This window comes from Micropterus salmoides, unplaced genomic scaffold (genome assembly GCF_014851395.1).
Source record: "Micropterus salmoides isolate LMB-PRFRI ecotype aquatic unplaced genomic scaffold, ASM1485139v1 Ms_hic_scaffold_11, whole genome shotgun sequence".
NCBI lineage: Eukaryota > Metazoa > Chordata > Actinopteri > Centrarchiformes > Centrarchidae > Micropterus > Micropterus salmoides.
Window position 1 is genome coordinate 19,586,789 of NW_024040152.1, and position 15,748 is coordinate 19,602,536.

The 15,748-nt window shown below is 39.3% G+C and overlaps 2 protein-coding genes across 5 annotated transcripts in view; both read right to left on the reverse strand.

Annotated features, from left to right (window-relative positions):
- Positions 1-128: 128 nt before the first annotated feature.
- fxyd5 (FXYD domain containing ion transport regulator 5) lies at positions 129-6,278 on the reverse strand. 3 transcript variants are annotated; one of them, XM_038711756.1, is made up of 10 exons: positions 6,121-6,278; positions 4,702-4,747; positions 2,695-2,754; positions 2,433-2,564; positions 2,283-2,336; positions 1,694-1,750; positions 1,258-1,350; positions 1,095-1,169; positions 958-1,003; positions 129-519 (listed from the first exon to the last, which is right to left on the reverse strand). In XM_038711756.1, exons 1-10 carry the CDS (start codon positions 6,130-6,132, stop codon positions 495-497), a joined length of 600 nt encoding a protein of 199 aa, XP_038567684.1. In that variant the 5' UTR covers positions 6,133-6,278; the 3' UTR covers positions 129-494. The 3 variants fall into 3 exon arrangements, with proteins under 3 accessions (XP_038567684.1, XP_038567683.1, XP_038567685.1); XM_038711755.1 differs by lacking the exon at positions 6,121-6,278 and adding an exon at positions 5,092-5,195; XM_038711757.1 differs by lacking the exon at positions 6,121-6,278 and adding an exon at positions 5,092-5,177 and having other exon boundaries at positions 1,258-1,287.
- Positions 6,279-10,017: 3,739 nt separating this feature from the next.
- nphs1 (NPHS1 adhesion molecule, nephrin) overlaps positions 10,018-15,748 on the reverse strand; it is a 38,634-nt gene continuing 32,903 nt past the window's right edge. The window contains exons 23-30 of one of the 2 annotated variants that reach the window (XM_038711765.1): positions 15,509-15,690; positions 15,318-15,368; positions 14,879-15,001; positions 14,278-14,326; positions 13,808-13,940; positions 12,775-12,853; positions 12,381-12,547; positions 10,018-12,217 (exon numbers count right to left, since the gene is read on the reverse strand). In XM_038711765.1, coding sequence (XP_038567693.1) covers positions 12,125-12,217; positions 12,381-12,547; positions 12,775-12,853; positions 13,808-13,940; positions 14,278-14,326; positions 14,879-15,001; positions 15,318-15,368; positions 15,509-15,690 — 877 coding nt within the window. In that variant the 3' untranslated portion in view covers positions 10,018-12,124. Of the gene's footprint in view, positions 12,218-12,380; positions 12,548-12,774; positions 12,854-13,807; positions 13,941-14,277; positions 15,002-15,317; positions 15,369-15,508; positions 15,691-15,748 lie in introns of both variants that reach the window. The other variant, XM_038711764.1, reaches the window with a different exon arrangement.

The following is a 15,748-nucleotide window of genomic DNA, read 5'->3' on the forward strand; positions in this document are numbered from 1 at the left end:
TTGAAATTGAAAGTGTGAAGAGCGTGGATGAAGTGACCCAGCTTCATTTTTAGATCCTGACAAATTATATAAGTGTTTTGGATTGTCAAATATGAGCTGTTATGGGGTTATTCGTCAGAACCTTTAATAATGATGCTGACTATGAGACACTGTCTGTGTTATCAGTTATAAGATACAAAGGTCATCAGAAACAAGCCTGCTGATTAAAATTTGAATCATATCTTTTTTAATTCATTATTTTCCAAGATAAATAATCACTTTACTTTTTTTAGTGCCAACTATAGAAAATACATTTGACAAAGATTAAGCGGGTGATGGTTCCACTTTTGTTTCACACTTGTCTGCATGATTCATGGTTTGAAACTGTTACAAAGCAGCATACAGTCAATCCACATGCACACACATGTTGCCAGGTGTTGGCTGAGTGTTTTTCTCTTGGTGTACTCCAGGTTGGTTTCTTGCAGCTCTGTACTTTATCAGCGTACACTCTCTCCTTATCCCTGGACCACTCGATATGACCTGGAAAATAAACACATGGAATATTTAAAGAATCAAACACTATTTAAGCAACTAATTATATTTATTATAGACACATACCACAGTAAGGAAAATAAACAATGTGGTTTGCAGTTGTTACAGTTGGTCTGGTATGGCTTCGCCCAACAAATAGGTTCATCATAATCTTTTTGATCTATTAATCATCACAGAGATTTAAGTCAGCATTCGGGTAAGCTATTATATGTCTGATTGTTTGCCATGTATCATCTAGTAGCCTGTGATTAATTACTTGACTCATTCAACTGCAGCATAATATAAACACTGCTACCTTTCATGGACATAGACCTTACATGGACTGTAATTTAGTTAAACATAACTTTTGTCTGTCAGCTTTCATTCTCTTGAATTATTCAGCAGTTGTGCTAATCGTGCACCTGCAAAAACTTATTAAGTACTTACTTAGTTGATCTCTTGTGACACTTGGGCAGGCGACAGACCTTGCCACCTGTAGTTAGAATTAAGCAAAAGATTGAGAAGGACAGTCAAATATATTTACATTTAAAAGAAAGACAAGTGGCTTTCAGAGTCATACTTACAGCTAATGACCAGGATGCCCAGGACGAAAAGAAATGCCGCTATGGACAATCCAGCCCTGCGCAGGGACTCATAATCTGGACATATAAAACAAAAATCAAACACTCAACCATAGACCCAACAGGTAATAACACACAAAAAGCACAGTCACATGTAGCTTCTTACCATAGCTGAAGTCTTTGTCCCACTTCGGATCTATAAGAAGTAAAAGTAGAAAGAAGTACTGAATTAAGTTTGACTGTTGAACACAGGAAGTCTCTACAGGAAGAAAAAAAGAGAGGATCACCAGGGAACAACAGTCAGAGATAGCATGACAGATCTTCTGGCCCCGCTGACATGCTGTTGATGGTGTATCAAACCCAATCTGTGGTAAGTCAGCACAGCATGAGGACACAAATATCTTATCTCTTCTTGCATAAGGTGCAATCAAGCATTAATCTCTTGGCAAGGAAGAAAGTGAGGTGCTCTATTCTACCAGTCTGCCATGGGTTTTGTTTGGAAGACAGAGAATTGTGATACTGTCAGTCTGCCATAAGATATAATAAAATTGCGATGCCTGTGGCATTTAAGGTAACTACGGAGTAGTGAAATTTTTAGTTACCCCAGGCATCGGCCCCTTTTTTGGTGGTTTTCTCACTTCTGGATGAGGAGGATGTCGCTGTGGATGCGGAAAAAACACATAGTAAAACATTAGTTTTTCTGGATTACTTTATTTAATATTTATAAATATATGCATGATTTCATATATTGGAACATATTTTATTCTGGGACATATTGACTCAATATCTTTGCCATACGAGTCCATACATAACACCTTCTCATAAAATTCCAGGGGCATTCCTACTATGTGTTTAACCACTATGTGTTCCATTTTTAATTGAATTTCTGAACTTTGCAGCGGAATGACTCTCAGAGGAAGTTTAAGCTATCACTTTTTAAAGCATTTGAGCACTCTGTTGCTCTCATTCTAGTTCTCTTTCCCCGGTGCTATAAAATGAAGCAGAAATAGATTTTCTAATTACCTCATAATTATTTTCAAAGCTTTCTGCATTCTAGATGAGTTTGCTTACTGTAAATCTTTTCTGTTGGTGTGATCATGTTAAAGCCTACTGGAGTGCTATCTACCAGCCAGACTCAATGGCTCCACCAGCTGGGTGTTCAAACGTGAGGGAGATGGTGAAGACTATTACCTGGAAAGGATGTGAGCTTTGTTTGTGGTTTTGTTGTGTCTACGTCACTGGGAGCTAGAGGGATGGAAACATAAAAATTTGCATCAGGTAAACTTTAAGTTATGTAAACATTTTAATTATGTACAGCTGTAACTACACACACAAGAATACCTGTTGAAGTCTTAATTTCTGATGTGGTGTTGCCATTGACTGGGTTGGTGGTGTTTATGTGCTGGCTTGTGGTTTGCTTAGCAGGGGAAGTTTTCGGGGAGGAGTCAGCAACTCTGGTGCCTCTCACTCTTTCTGTTACACCAAGGAAGCAACACAATTAGATAAAACTGGATAGATAGATAGATAGATAGATAGATAGATAGATAGATAGATAGATAGATAGATAGATAGATAGATAGATAGATAGATAGATAGTTAGTACCAGTGGGTGTTGCTGTTGAGTCCATTTGATCTGTGGTGGTGGGTACCTGAGCCGTTGACACTGCAGAGGAAAAGGGGAAAGCCACATTTTAATCATCAAAAACACAAGTCAAAGAACCCTCATTGCAAGGCCTCGATACAGGACACTTTACAGAAAGAACAAAGAACGGCATGTTTATCCCTGTGACTCTCTCAAACAATGCTGTGATGTATTCCTGGCAGAGGCCAGACTTGAGAATGTGCCTGGCCATTTAGCGGAGAGAGGCCTGCAGATGCATTCAGAGTATGTCATAGTAACAGTCCTGTGAGTGGGACAGTGCAGGGCAGTTACAAAGAAGTAGCTCTTATAAAACCTCTGGCTACAACAAAGCTGGATTGTTGTGTGAGCCTGCAGGACAGTGAGGCCGTTGTCTGTTTACTCACTCAGCACCTTCCAATCAGTGCCGCAGCTCTACAAAACCTCTACTTTCTTGGGCTAATGCTGTGATTCCGACTACTTTAATGAACCCATATGATGGGACATGACTAACGGTGTAATGATTTATAAATGACGCTAATTTGTGGTGTGTCAGATATATTGTGTGTGGATGTAAACCTTAATTTTGTTCGCAGTAAACCTTTTGTATTATAGTAACGTGTTCATCGCTTGAGTTTTAATATGTTTAATGTGAATTTATCCCTTATCTGCAATAAGATAAAGTTGGACTTTCATTCTTCACTGAAATATATGGCTGCTAAGTGAGAGATGACCAAAGGACACACATCATAATGTATGCTCAGTATTCTCAGAAGATGTTACTTAATCATACTCATAAATATTATGTTATCTTACTTTTAAATATTTCTGACAAGCCTTTATGTAAATTCTTCAGCATTTAAAGGGGAACTCCACCTGCGAGGATCAGTTTTCTCATAATGAGCCTGTGAAACTGTTGGTATGATGTCTTCTGGAGCCTTCTAACCCTGATGATGTCATGCACATGGGAATTTACCTGGCAGGTATGGGTTTCAGCAGGTCTTCTTGTAGATCAAAAAGCAAATATCCTGACCTTTGCTGAATCAATTTTGATGATTCTTTTTTAATCTGTTGCCCAGTTTAATGGAGGTGGCATACAAAAGCTGGTGTACCTCCGCAATTCTAATTGAATGCACTTTTTTGGGTCAAGTTCAGTGAATATCTCCTCACTAGCTGTCCATTCTGTGTGCGCTGAAATAAAATCTGGTATTTGTACACTGTAAATGGGAAACAAACAAAGTGGCTCGGACCAAGCCACACAACACTACTCCAGACATGATTTGTCTGTCAGTTAACATTATATTACTTGCCCACGGATATTCATCTTACTTTCTAGATTGCCAAGATATGCTGCTGTTGTGATGTTAGCTATAGTAGCAGAAGAGTTGTATTACTGTCTGTGCTGGCTCTGGGACCATCTCTCTGTATGTTAGCTTTGCAGCAGCTAGTGTGGCAACAGTTTGCTAAACCACAACTTAGTTAACGTTAGTTACATTACTTGCTGTGTTGTTCTTCGCTCTGTATCATGGTATTTTTCGGGTTATTGGTTTTCTCCAGAATTGCATACCCCATCTTTAAGTTGCTAATTCCTAAACTGCAGCTTAAAGAACACAATACTTTTGAAAGAAGAAATAACACATTGTTCCTCTTACATATTATATGTTGAACACACACCCTTGCTTATTTCAATACTCTGGAGTTTTGCTGCCACAGTCTCACTTGGTCTGGGATGATCAGTAGCTTTTGGTGGCTAATGTTAGCAAACTTCAGATGGATATTGCTGTGTAACTGACATCAGTGAGTAAGTTTGCTGACTTTAAGACTCTTCACTACCTGTAATACATAAAACTACATTTTAGCATTTACATTTTAGCATTCCATTATCCTGTCCTGGACAAAGTGGCAGTTCAGCAAAAATACAATTACATATGCTTGCTTTAAATCCCATTCACATGTAAGTTCTCAGTGGGCCGATTAAATTCCAGCACTCACCTTTTAATGTGACAAGCACGAGAAAGGTCAAGGAAACCAAATAAATCTGAAAGAAAAACAACATATGAGGGCAGGAGGTGAAACAATGATGCAGAAAGTCTCAATTAGGTTGCATTTCAACTTGTGCAGTTACTCCGGTTATAAGATTGAAATGACCTCAACTACTTTATCAAAGATATGCAAAGTAATCCAGAGTCCCTCAGACATCACAGGTGACTCCATAAATGTAGACTGATCATATAAATGCAGACATTCTAGTGCATCTGTTGCAGAGGATTGGAGCTGATACACAGCATTGAGACAAAATGTATGCTCATTAGCACACGGAAAAACACTGTTCATTTAGCCAATGGTTATGATGTTACAATTGTTAAACCAGAGCATAAGTACCTTCTGAACATACGCTAAATGGTTAGATTTAGAGGATCTGCTTAGTTGATTGAAGCAAGAGTGCATCCACTCTGGAACACTGTGTACAGCACAAATATAACAGACAGGAAGTTTTACTCATTGAGGTTTGATACCACATGGCCGCTTCTCCTTCCTCCTGTAGCACACACGGAACATCACCCACACTACTCACACATCGTGACAGAAAACTCTTACTTTGAATGTCAAACTTTTTAAGATACACACAACATAACCACAATTGTTTTTGTCAAAAATGAGTGATCGAGGCTGCACATCGTCTACTGTATGCAATCCTCCCACACATCTGTGTTCAACTTTGTGGCACAATTGATCAAACTTCATCACATTTCTTAAGTTTGCTACTGTCACCAATTAAAAAATGGCATTGGAGGATGTGTCAAAACAACTCTTTTTAACATAATGGAAATCCTTTACTGGTGAGCAGGATCAGTGAATCAGTGGAAAAACATGCTCTTTCCTCCCCCTCACAACATATTACCCCTAGCTTGAAACGAAACACTATAGACAAGCATGTCCGGTATTTTATAGCAATGCAGAGAACAACAACTGCCAAGCAGGTACAACCGAAGCAAGTAGTGACAGGTGGGCCCGTGGAATGATTCAAATCCACCCCCAGCAGAAAATGAATCGCAATCTTTGACCTATCCTGGTGGCAGCTCATCCTCTGGGCTCAGAACAGAGTGGCAGGTGAGTGTCCGTGGCCATCATGAGCTGTGACAGCTCAGATTAGCAGGTCATGCCAATCTTCATTTCATTCCAGAGCATATGTCAAGATGAGGCTTGTTTCCCCTGGGCTGTACAGGCGTCTTTCCCTTCCCCTGGTCTGACCTGCCTCCCTGTTTGTCACATCTAGCATTCTTACTCACTCTTCGTCTGTCTGTTCATTCATTTGTCTGTCATCCTCCATCAGTCTCCTTTTAGTCCGCTTCACCAAAACGCCCCTCAACGCTCTGATATTTAGTCATCTATCCAGGCTATTATGCTTACCTTAGTATCCATCCTGTGAGGTGCCCAGGTCCAGAGATTTATCCACAGTCTCAATTTATCATTCACGATGCTTTCCTCTGTATGTCACTCCTGAAAGGCTGATGGGGTAACTGCAACCACACCCATGTGCTCACCATCACTACTTCCTCATCCAATTGTCTGAACTCTGTTTCAGTCTTTTAGCCTCTCGCTCACCCACTCTTACTCATGACATGGCCTCAGCCTTCTTGTTCTTTTGCTTCCAGTTTTTCACTCTTGCTCACTCTGCTATTATCGCTGTCTGCAGCCACCTCTCAGCATGTGGCTTGTCTTGCTGCTGTACTTCTGTATTCCCTACACCATATTGTCTATTATTGTACCTGTGTGTTTGCCTCTGTCATCCTAGCTAGTGTCTTCCTCCATGTTTATACAATCTGTCTGTCACACGCCCAGGTTGCTGTCTCACAAACAAGAAATGAATGACCCTGTTTATATATTTACAGTACATATAGGTGGACATTTTAATCACATGGCTTTCTTTTATTGGTGAAGAATGTTATTAAAATCCTCCCCTGAGCACTCTGAGAGGGTGCTCTGAAATATGTGTGGCTGTTTGGTGCTATATATTATATATTACTTAAAATACTTAATTATTAATTACCAATCAAATACCAACCTTTTCAGCAAGCATCTAAAGAAGCAATTCTGTTTCTTGAGCACATTTAAAAACTACCAAGAACTCTAACTCTATTGTATATTATTTATAAAAAGTCTATACGGACAGCTAACTACATATGACCACAGAAAATGATCCGTTATTAATGAATTGCAATTAAGCGGTAACATTTCCAACCTGTTAAATCCCTGTTTTTTTTTTCTTCAGATTTTTCAACTATTGCTATAAGGCTGCAGGATTGGTGTGAGTGATTGTGGCCCAACAGCATTACCGAAATGAACAGCACAAACCTACACTGTTTCAGCTGACAAAGCCTGCAATTCATCCACACTAGCAGAGGACAGTCTTTGTCCAGAGTGCTGGGGAGGCTTTTGGATCTGCTTGTCCTCTGTCACATTTCTATGGTTTCGCTAAAGAAAAGTTAACACTTTATAATAAGCATCTTTAATACAGTATGCATTGTGACCCTCCTTGGTATAATAACATCTTATGCCTCCAGCCATCCATATTATGATATGTACCCCAGTTATAAGTCACCAATCACAATCTGTATGTACACAAATATTATTATAGGAGCATACATTTGTTTATAAATGTAATTTGCGCCCTTATCAATTTGTTTGTTGTTTTTATTGTTTACCTGACTACAGGATTTAGTTCTGCATTTTATTTTTCCACATCAGACAATATTTATTTTGTGTATGAATGTAGGTTTACATATATGTGTAGACATTTGAAAATACATTTCTGACATACTGTAGGTACATATATTGGGGTCTTTCAAAAGCAGAAACCTGTCTACGTAAATAGTGGTCACAATATATAAAGTGATTTATGAATGTAAACATTTTTAAAATGTATTTGTACAGTATGTTAAATGGGACTACAAATTGGTATATATTTTCTTTTGTTATATATACTAAAGACTTAATGTATTTCTGGATTTGAACATTGTTTAATAAAAAAACCTATTTGATCTTAAATAAAGACAAATGTGTTTTTTAAGTGTGCAGTGCTTTAATAAGTGACTTAACTTCCTGTTGTTTTGCTTACGATCTCTCTAGGACATTGGGCTCTATAAACAAATGTACTTTTCTGTGGTAAATTTTTATTTTGACTTGACTTTTTCATGTGGTCTTTAGTTTCAATATGCCTTCATGGCAAGTGGCCCCGATGTCAGATGGTCACAGGGGTCCCTCCCATCACAATCAAAATAGCATAACATCAGTGGAAAATGAAAGAAGTGAAAGCTTGCAGCAAAAATGCACTGCACAGTTGACACCTAAACTAAATGAAACCAGACAGCATTCCTGACCTAAACGGTTACATGACCAAAACTGTGTTAGAGCACTATAAGAGATACAACATAGCACATGTTAACACATGACCAATGATGGCGCACCTTCAAGCATGTGAAAACATGATCCTATTAGTGACAGCACACCATCACACACACATGAAAAAAGATGATGATCAATCACTGTGTACGATATTGACATGACAAAATGTTTCATGTCTGCTCATAGGCATTATAAACACAAGTGAGTGGATTGATTACAAGTCAAATAATAAATAAGTTTTACTTACATATAGGCGCACTATCCAGAGCAGTTCTTGTGCTGTTTTTACTTTTCAGATGCTGTCTGTTAAACACCCACAGAATGACAGGAGTTCCATGGGAAATGCCGAGGTTATGTCATTTTGTAAATATCGTATAACTCTTGCTCTGTTGCAGTGCACATTCTTTCAGGCTGTAGAATTTTGAATGTCCGGGGGTACGTAATGTTACTCGCCCTCACATCACCGCGGTGGATGTCATGATGCTGTTGCTAGCAGCAGGTGTCCCCTTTGGCTCTTCTTGCTCACAGCTCGTGCTTGCTGCTATCCTGTCTTTCTTTTTAAGGAAAATTAATATTTTTGGTGACTTTGTTGCTCAGCTGCTTCTGAAACAACTTATGTGTTTGTACTGCATTTCGTGTTAATTTCCCAGTTGCTGTCACTTCACCTGCCAGCTCCTTGCACATCTTTAACATACAATCCCATAAATTCATTCTTATTTGAACTTAATTTAGATGAACTTACTGAAGAGTTATGTGGCAATGGAGTGTTTGTATGTAAAAGTATTATGTTATTGCATTGTCATTGAATATGAATGACATCAAGTGTGAGGCAGAGACACCGTGAAGTACGAGGCTTAACTCACTAACTACTATAAATACCTACTGCGACAAAAAAAAGTTGGTCGTATACAATATAAGATTACATTATCAGACTACTACTTAGGATTACTTAGGTAAATTAAAATTAATAAGAGCCTCTATGCAACTGCATTCCCTACATATATGGTAGTTACTCCGCTGCCTACATATCTACCCTCATCAAAATGAACAATTAATTGTGTTTTTACTTCTAGTTATCTTTCATGGACTACTCTTATGCAGTTGTATTATTTCATCTGAACTGAAGGGAAAACTACATCATCATTACTAACAAGAGAGCACAGCCACAAAGTGAATCATAATAACTGCCAGTAAAATCATGTACTAATTTGTAAAACCTGTGGTTGTTTTTGATTTGATTTCTGTTTAGTTCAAATTGAAAAATCTGAATAATGACAATAACTGGGTTTCTAGACATTTGAGTTCAATTTCACTTTGGTCCCCATTGGAAGCACAACCTATTAAAGTGATTTGGAGTGTTATTAAGTCTCATATTAGTTTTTCCTAAACAAACAAACAAACAAAAATTCAGGGGAGGAGTAAAAACTATGTGAAAACACATCTACAGCTGAGGTAATTATTGTCATTAGTTTCTCTTTTGACTTAATTGTGCACTTGTGCAGCCTGCATGTTGAGCTCCCTTGAGATTCTTCTGAACACATCATATTAAAAATATAAAAATGTTCATGAGGCAAGAGAGGAAAAATAGAAGCTGACGTACAGTATTGAGCTGTCAAGCCTTCAGTTTAGCACCGTTCGTTCCTGAGCTGAAATGATGCATCATGAACAGCCTTTGGTATGAACACAGCAGTCAGCTTGACAGGAACTTAAACAATTGTTCAGTAATGAGACAAACATACCTTGACAGCTCATAATGGAGAACAGAAGGCCTAATTGAGGGAACACAGCTCAGTGAAACACTGAGATTTATCTCCAGGCAGTCAGGCCCCATTGAGGAAACATCATTTTGTAGATTGGACAAATGTGTGGACAATAACAACCTCACCTCTCACATACTGTAAGTAAATATTTCCATAGATATAATGATTTTATTTACAGTAACAACACATTACTGTGAATATACAGTAAATGAAAATTATACACCTCTGTCTTTACATGTGTCTCACTGGACTATACATGTGTCATCTGTACTGACTGCGTTATGTGTGAGATTGTGTACTATGAGACTGATGTTGCTATGTGACAAATATTGCTTGAGGGAAAAGCAGAAGCAGGAAACAGGAACGTGGTGCAAGCATAACTTCTCTGTGTACAGATATAATAACAGCCCAGTGACTATTTGCACACAAACAAGGCAACAAAAAGCTAAAACAAAATGAGATCTTCAGGGTTTCTGATCTCTGCAGAGTAAACATTAAATAATGAAGTTAAACAATTTCATATATCACACAAACTCTGTTATAATACAGGAAGACACCTTATATTGTAATCTATATGTAAAGCCTCAGTTGTAGGTGTTTAGTGCTAATTAGCAACAGTTAGCATGTTAACAGGCTAAACTAAAATGGTGAAACAGTTACACCTTATATCTGATAAACATCACAATGTTAGCATTGCCACTGAGAGCATGTTAGCATGCTGATGTTAGCATGAAGCTCAAGGAACTGCTGTGCTTAAGTACAGCTCCACAGAGATGCTGCATGGCAGTAGACTCTTTTAGACTGTTGGTTTTGTTGGTTTTACCATTTGTATAATTTGAATTAGATGTCTTGTCCAAAGCAGGAACATATGCTCCCAGAGTCCTATGTTCCCCATCTCAATATCCTTTTGAAAAGTCAATATGTTGAAATCAACCACTTACAGCCTATACAGCCTACTGATATTATAATTCTTGAAACATATGCCCTCAAATTTGCAGGCAAGATAGTTTTTTTGACTTTAGACCGATATATCCACCGTGGCAGAACAGATTTTTACCATTTGAAATTTCCATGTCCCTTAAATTCTTCTGCAATTTGAACTGTGAAGTTAGCCCGTACCAATCTCTTACAGTTTATACCAAGAGACACACATGCTAATAGGACCCTGGAAGCATAGGATCCTGATCCCGTGCAAAGCAACTTTGATTTTGAAAAGTGCTCTATAAATAAAAGTTTTATTATTTTATAGGCTGTGGAGTAAAGTGACCAGTTTTTTCTTGAACTACAATTTGGTACAAAATTGAAAAGGGAAAAAAGAGGAGAGTTTTTTGTAGCCGTAGCCACAGTCACCGCTTAGTCTTACCCTCTCTGACAGTCTCTATCTCTCTTTGATTGTCCACCCTCAGTGAGACAAATTCCCTGCATGGTTTCTCTCTCTCACTGATGCTGTGAGCTAAACTTCAATCCCAGAGAAAACAGGATTACAGTTTGGCCCTAGATATGGCTTTACCTCCTGAAGACATAACCATGCTAAATACCACCCAGTACTATCCCATTTGTAGGGATTCCCACAGACTAACCATGAGGTTTGAAACTCAGACAGGGGAGGGACGGGCTACTGTTGTCAGGTTCTCATCTGGATAAATGTTGGAAAATGTTGACATTGGATGGGTCAAAAAGGATGATGTCTGCTTGGGTGGCACCATGACTCTGAACTGCTTCCGCCTCACCGCCAACCAGCGGTGTCAGTGCATTTTTATCTCTAACTGACTGATTCATGTCTCCCTGCAGGACAAAGCGGGAGTTGGGGGTTGGGGGTGGGGGGGCATGACTTGGCTCCAAGAAAGAGAGTAAAGTTGAAAGATGAAAGCGAGGTCAAGGGAGGAGGTGGATAGAGTAAGATCACAGAGGGTGAAGAAAATAAACAGGTGTATAAACTGTCCGTGAATAGCAGTAGTATCATTCTTGATTGAGGTTATTGAGGCTTTCAAATTATTTTTTTTCATATCAGTCTGCCATTGTACCTTGCTACTGTTCAGCTTGTTTAGTTTTCTCTAGGTCCACTCAGTGCTTTGAAAGTGAAATACTGTATTATATAACATTTACAAGAATTCCAGCTCTACCACGGTGACTTATGAGATACCATTCAAAAAGAATAAATTAAATAGCACTGTAGTCAATATCTGCTGTACAATTATGTACTCAATGACTACTGTTGACCATAGCGTATCTGTTTGAGCTGACCACTTCTAAACTAATTCTCCTCGTAGTTCGAAGGGAAGATCAGAATCCCTCTGCAGTTGTCGAACATCCATGGTCTCCTTCACTCTCTCAGTACCACGCTGAAAAAAAAGTTGCAACTCAGTTACCATTACATACAAAATGAAGCGACAACATATTATTTACCTTTATAAAGTATTTATTTTTCAACTCTATTGTGATATCAACAAATGTAAACTACGTATCAAATAGGTGGTCCGATAGGTTGGGGTTTTGTTTACAGACCTGAGGGTAGGTTGATGATCTCCACTCATTCCTTTGAGGGAGGAATCTGTGGTCAAACAAGGGTGGAGGGGAAGGAAGAGAGGAAAACAGGATGTCTTGGTACAGGCCCCCGTCTCTTACATCTTCATACAAATGGCTGTGGCAGTCCACGGGCGGGCGGGTGACATCTTGAAGATGGAAATATAAATATGCAAAACATAAATATGGACAAATACATTTACAATCTTTCAAATTCAAGATACTTGAATAATTGCCAGTGGCAAACGTAAATTTTTTAAAAAAATACTCCAGTTGGCCCAAGTTGTTTACCAGATGTAGCTCCTGCTTGCATCCTTTTTTAGACATTAAGTTTTTATTGTTGCCTTGTTTACTCTGAGCTATATTTGTGTCTCACCAAGCTTGCGTGTTTCCTCAGTGTGTGGACTGAGAGGCGGGATGTAGTCACCGGTGGGGTAATAATAATGGGAGCTTTCCTGCAATGAATGGAACAGAAGAGATAGCATCAGGTCAAATTTGACCTTAAGTAACTTCCGGTAAATGACAATTCTACATGTGTTATTCAACGTTAGTGCAGAGGGGGGCTGTAGTAAGTTCTTGGAGAGTCGTTTCACCCAAATTATTTTGCTCACTTATTTTCTCACTAGAAGAACCATGCAGATATGTTTGGTTTTATTTGCTTTGCTCCAAGATGAGATCTCCAAGATGTTTAGGGCAGATTACTGCCTCCTCTTCAGTGCAAAGGTGGTGAATAGACTTACTGTGAACAGTTTTAATTGTAACCACCGAAGAAGACAGAAGATATTGTCCCTATGAAAATGGTTGACAGTGAAGTCTGTGGAATTCCCAGAGTAATGCTGAGAAAACCATCGCTGTAGCATTGGGTTGTAGGCAGAAATCTAAGGGGCCAAGAAAACCAAAATGATCTGCACACAAGGCTAGATACCACTGCAGCTAAGTGAGAAAGTGTATCTTTTTGGTAATTTGGCTGAACCAACCCTTACAGTACCTTCTTAAATTAGGGGAGAGATAAAGCCTGGGACTTGGGGTTTCATTATACCCCATCCTTACAACACAATGCATTCTGTTTCCTTCTACCTCACTCAACAGTTTTCTTCAAGGTTCAAATCCTTGTTGGCCCTTTTAAAGTACAGAATGATAATTTCTCTGAGATCGATGTGTATTTTGAATGCTAATTGTGAGGTATTGATCCATGCTCCACCTCCATGCAGAGCAAACTGTTTCATTAGTTTATCTATCCATTTTCCATCTTATGGCTGAATTCTCCACTTCCTCTTCTGCCAGTTCCTTTCACCCCCTGCCTAACATCTGTTTACTAAGCCTTCTCTGTGTTTCTGCATGTTCTCTCCCTAGCCCTGTTCTCTTTTCTACTCATCAAGCTCTTTCGTCCTCCTCTCTCCCGTTCTTACCGGCACATAGCTCTCGTAGACGTTGCTGTCAGTTTCAGATCCAGAGTCGATGAGGAGGGTGTGCTGGGCTGCAGTGTTGATCTTTTCTCTGCTCTCATACTTATTGGAGTTGCTTACAGTTGACTGACTGGACCTGGATGGAGAAATCACGTCCTGTAATCTACTTTTACTTTTGTGATTTATTTCCCAATAACTCTTAATCTACAATATGAATTTGAGAGACACTCGAAACCTTTTTTCCTACATACACACCTACAAGTTGTTAATTACAACATATCATGTGGCACATACTGTATGTTGCAGTATTGTGGTGCAGATTTGATGACACTAATATAAATGGATATTGACCGCTTTTTTTGCCTGCCTGGCTTTTTTAGTAGCTGGGTCAGCCAATGGATCAGGTCTTAGACTTCTTAAAGTGGATTGGATGTGTGTCTCTTTATTACTTCTACTGCAGGGCCTTAACTTACCCCTCCTCTTCATTCTTCTTTCCATCCAACGCACTGCCTCCTCTACCCCCTGCAGGGGGAATGGGAACAGGAGAAAAGAGGCTTAGTTTTAGGAAATTAGAACTTGAAGGGAGGAGCATCGTCTCAGAGCAATAATAGGGCGAAAGAGTGAGAGTGAATGAAAGACAAGTAAGCTGTGAAAATCTACGTAAAAACCAGAGGGCAGAGGAAGGTGAGGAATGAAAAATAAGAGATAGAGAGGTGAGAACCTGAGAGTTAGACTGAAGAACAAATAGAAAGAGACAGAAGGAGAGACAGAGGAAGAACATAACGCTAGCAAATGAGATAAAATATATGGTTGGAACACAGAAGTGACAGCTTTGAAGGATGAATGTGGCAGGAGGTGGAGGCTTAGAGAATGAGCACAAGAAGAGGAGACAGATAGACAGATAGACAGAGGGACATGGGGAGATGAGAAGAGAGTGAGAGGCTGAGCTGACAATTGCATCATGGTTTGGAGTAATCTTTTTAGAGTTTTGTTGAGGAATCAGGACATCGTAATAACAGATAGTGACGGAGGAAATGCTTTCATATCCGCAGATGAAAAGAGCATTATGGTTACCTGTCTGGCCTCGCCTCTTTTTCCACCTCAATCCAAAGAAGCAGCCCAGTGAATTACATACCAGCATGACTCCGAACACCACTGTGGACACTACTGTCAAATAGGCAGACAGTCCACCTGCACCTAGTTCACAATACATTAGAAACATTAGCTCAGTGCATAGCAATGAAAGTTAAATAGGAAGTAATATGGAAATTCAGAAAGATAAAAACTGACCGAGACAGCCACTCTCTCAATTGTCTTTATTGATTAAAGACTAGCAGAGGGGGAAAAGTATGGGTGGGTGCCATGACAACCGCTAACTCTCATAGAGCAAACATTAACAGCCTTGGAGGTGCATACATTAACATGATTTAGCCAAATGAAGCTAGCTGCTGTGCAAACAGCAATTTCCAACTGCCCTTAAGAGCTTTTCAGGGTGTTGTGATAAAAGGCTTACTCCGTGAGACTGAGTCATCATCTGCTGGGTCTTCTTCTAACTCTGGCTCCTCTGTAGAGAAAGAAAGAAAATAACATCAAACCTACATGCCACACTTGTAAGCATAATAAGCCTATGTTACATTTATTATAGCTTCATCAGATGGTTGTGTGTGTCTTTTCAGTGTCAAACTGGGGTTACTCCAAACTGACCCTTGGTGGTGATGGTCAGTACTGCATTGTTGTCAGCATAGCCACTCTCTCCCATTGCATTGAGGGCATTGACGGAGAAGTTGTAGGTGGTGACAGGCTGCAAGCCAGTGACAGTGAAGGTCGTTGCTCTGGGAGGAAAGACGTCCACGTACAGGAAACTGGCTGATTGATCCCAACGATATCTGTCAACCAAAAAGCACTGTCAAGTACAAGTCTATGGTTATGAAAGGGTGTCACTCT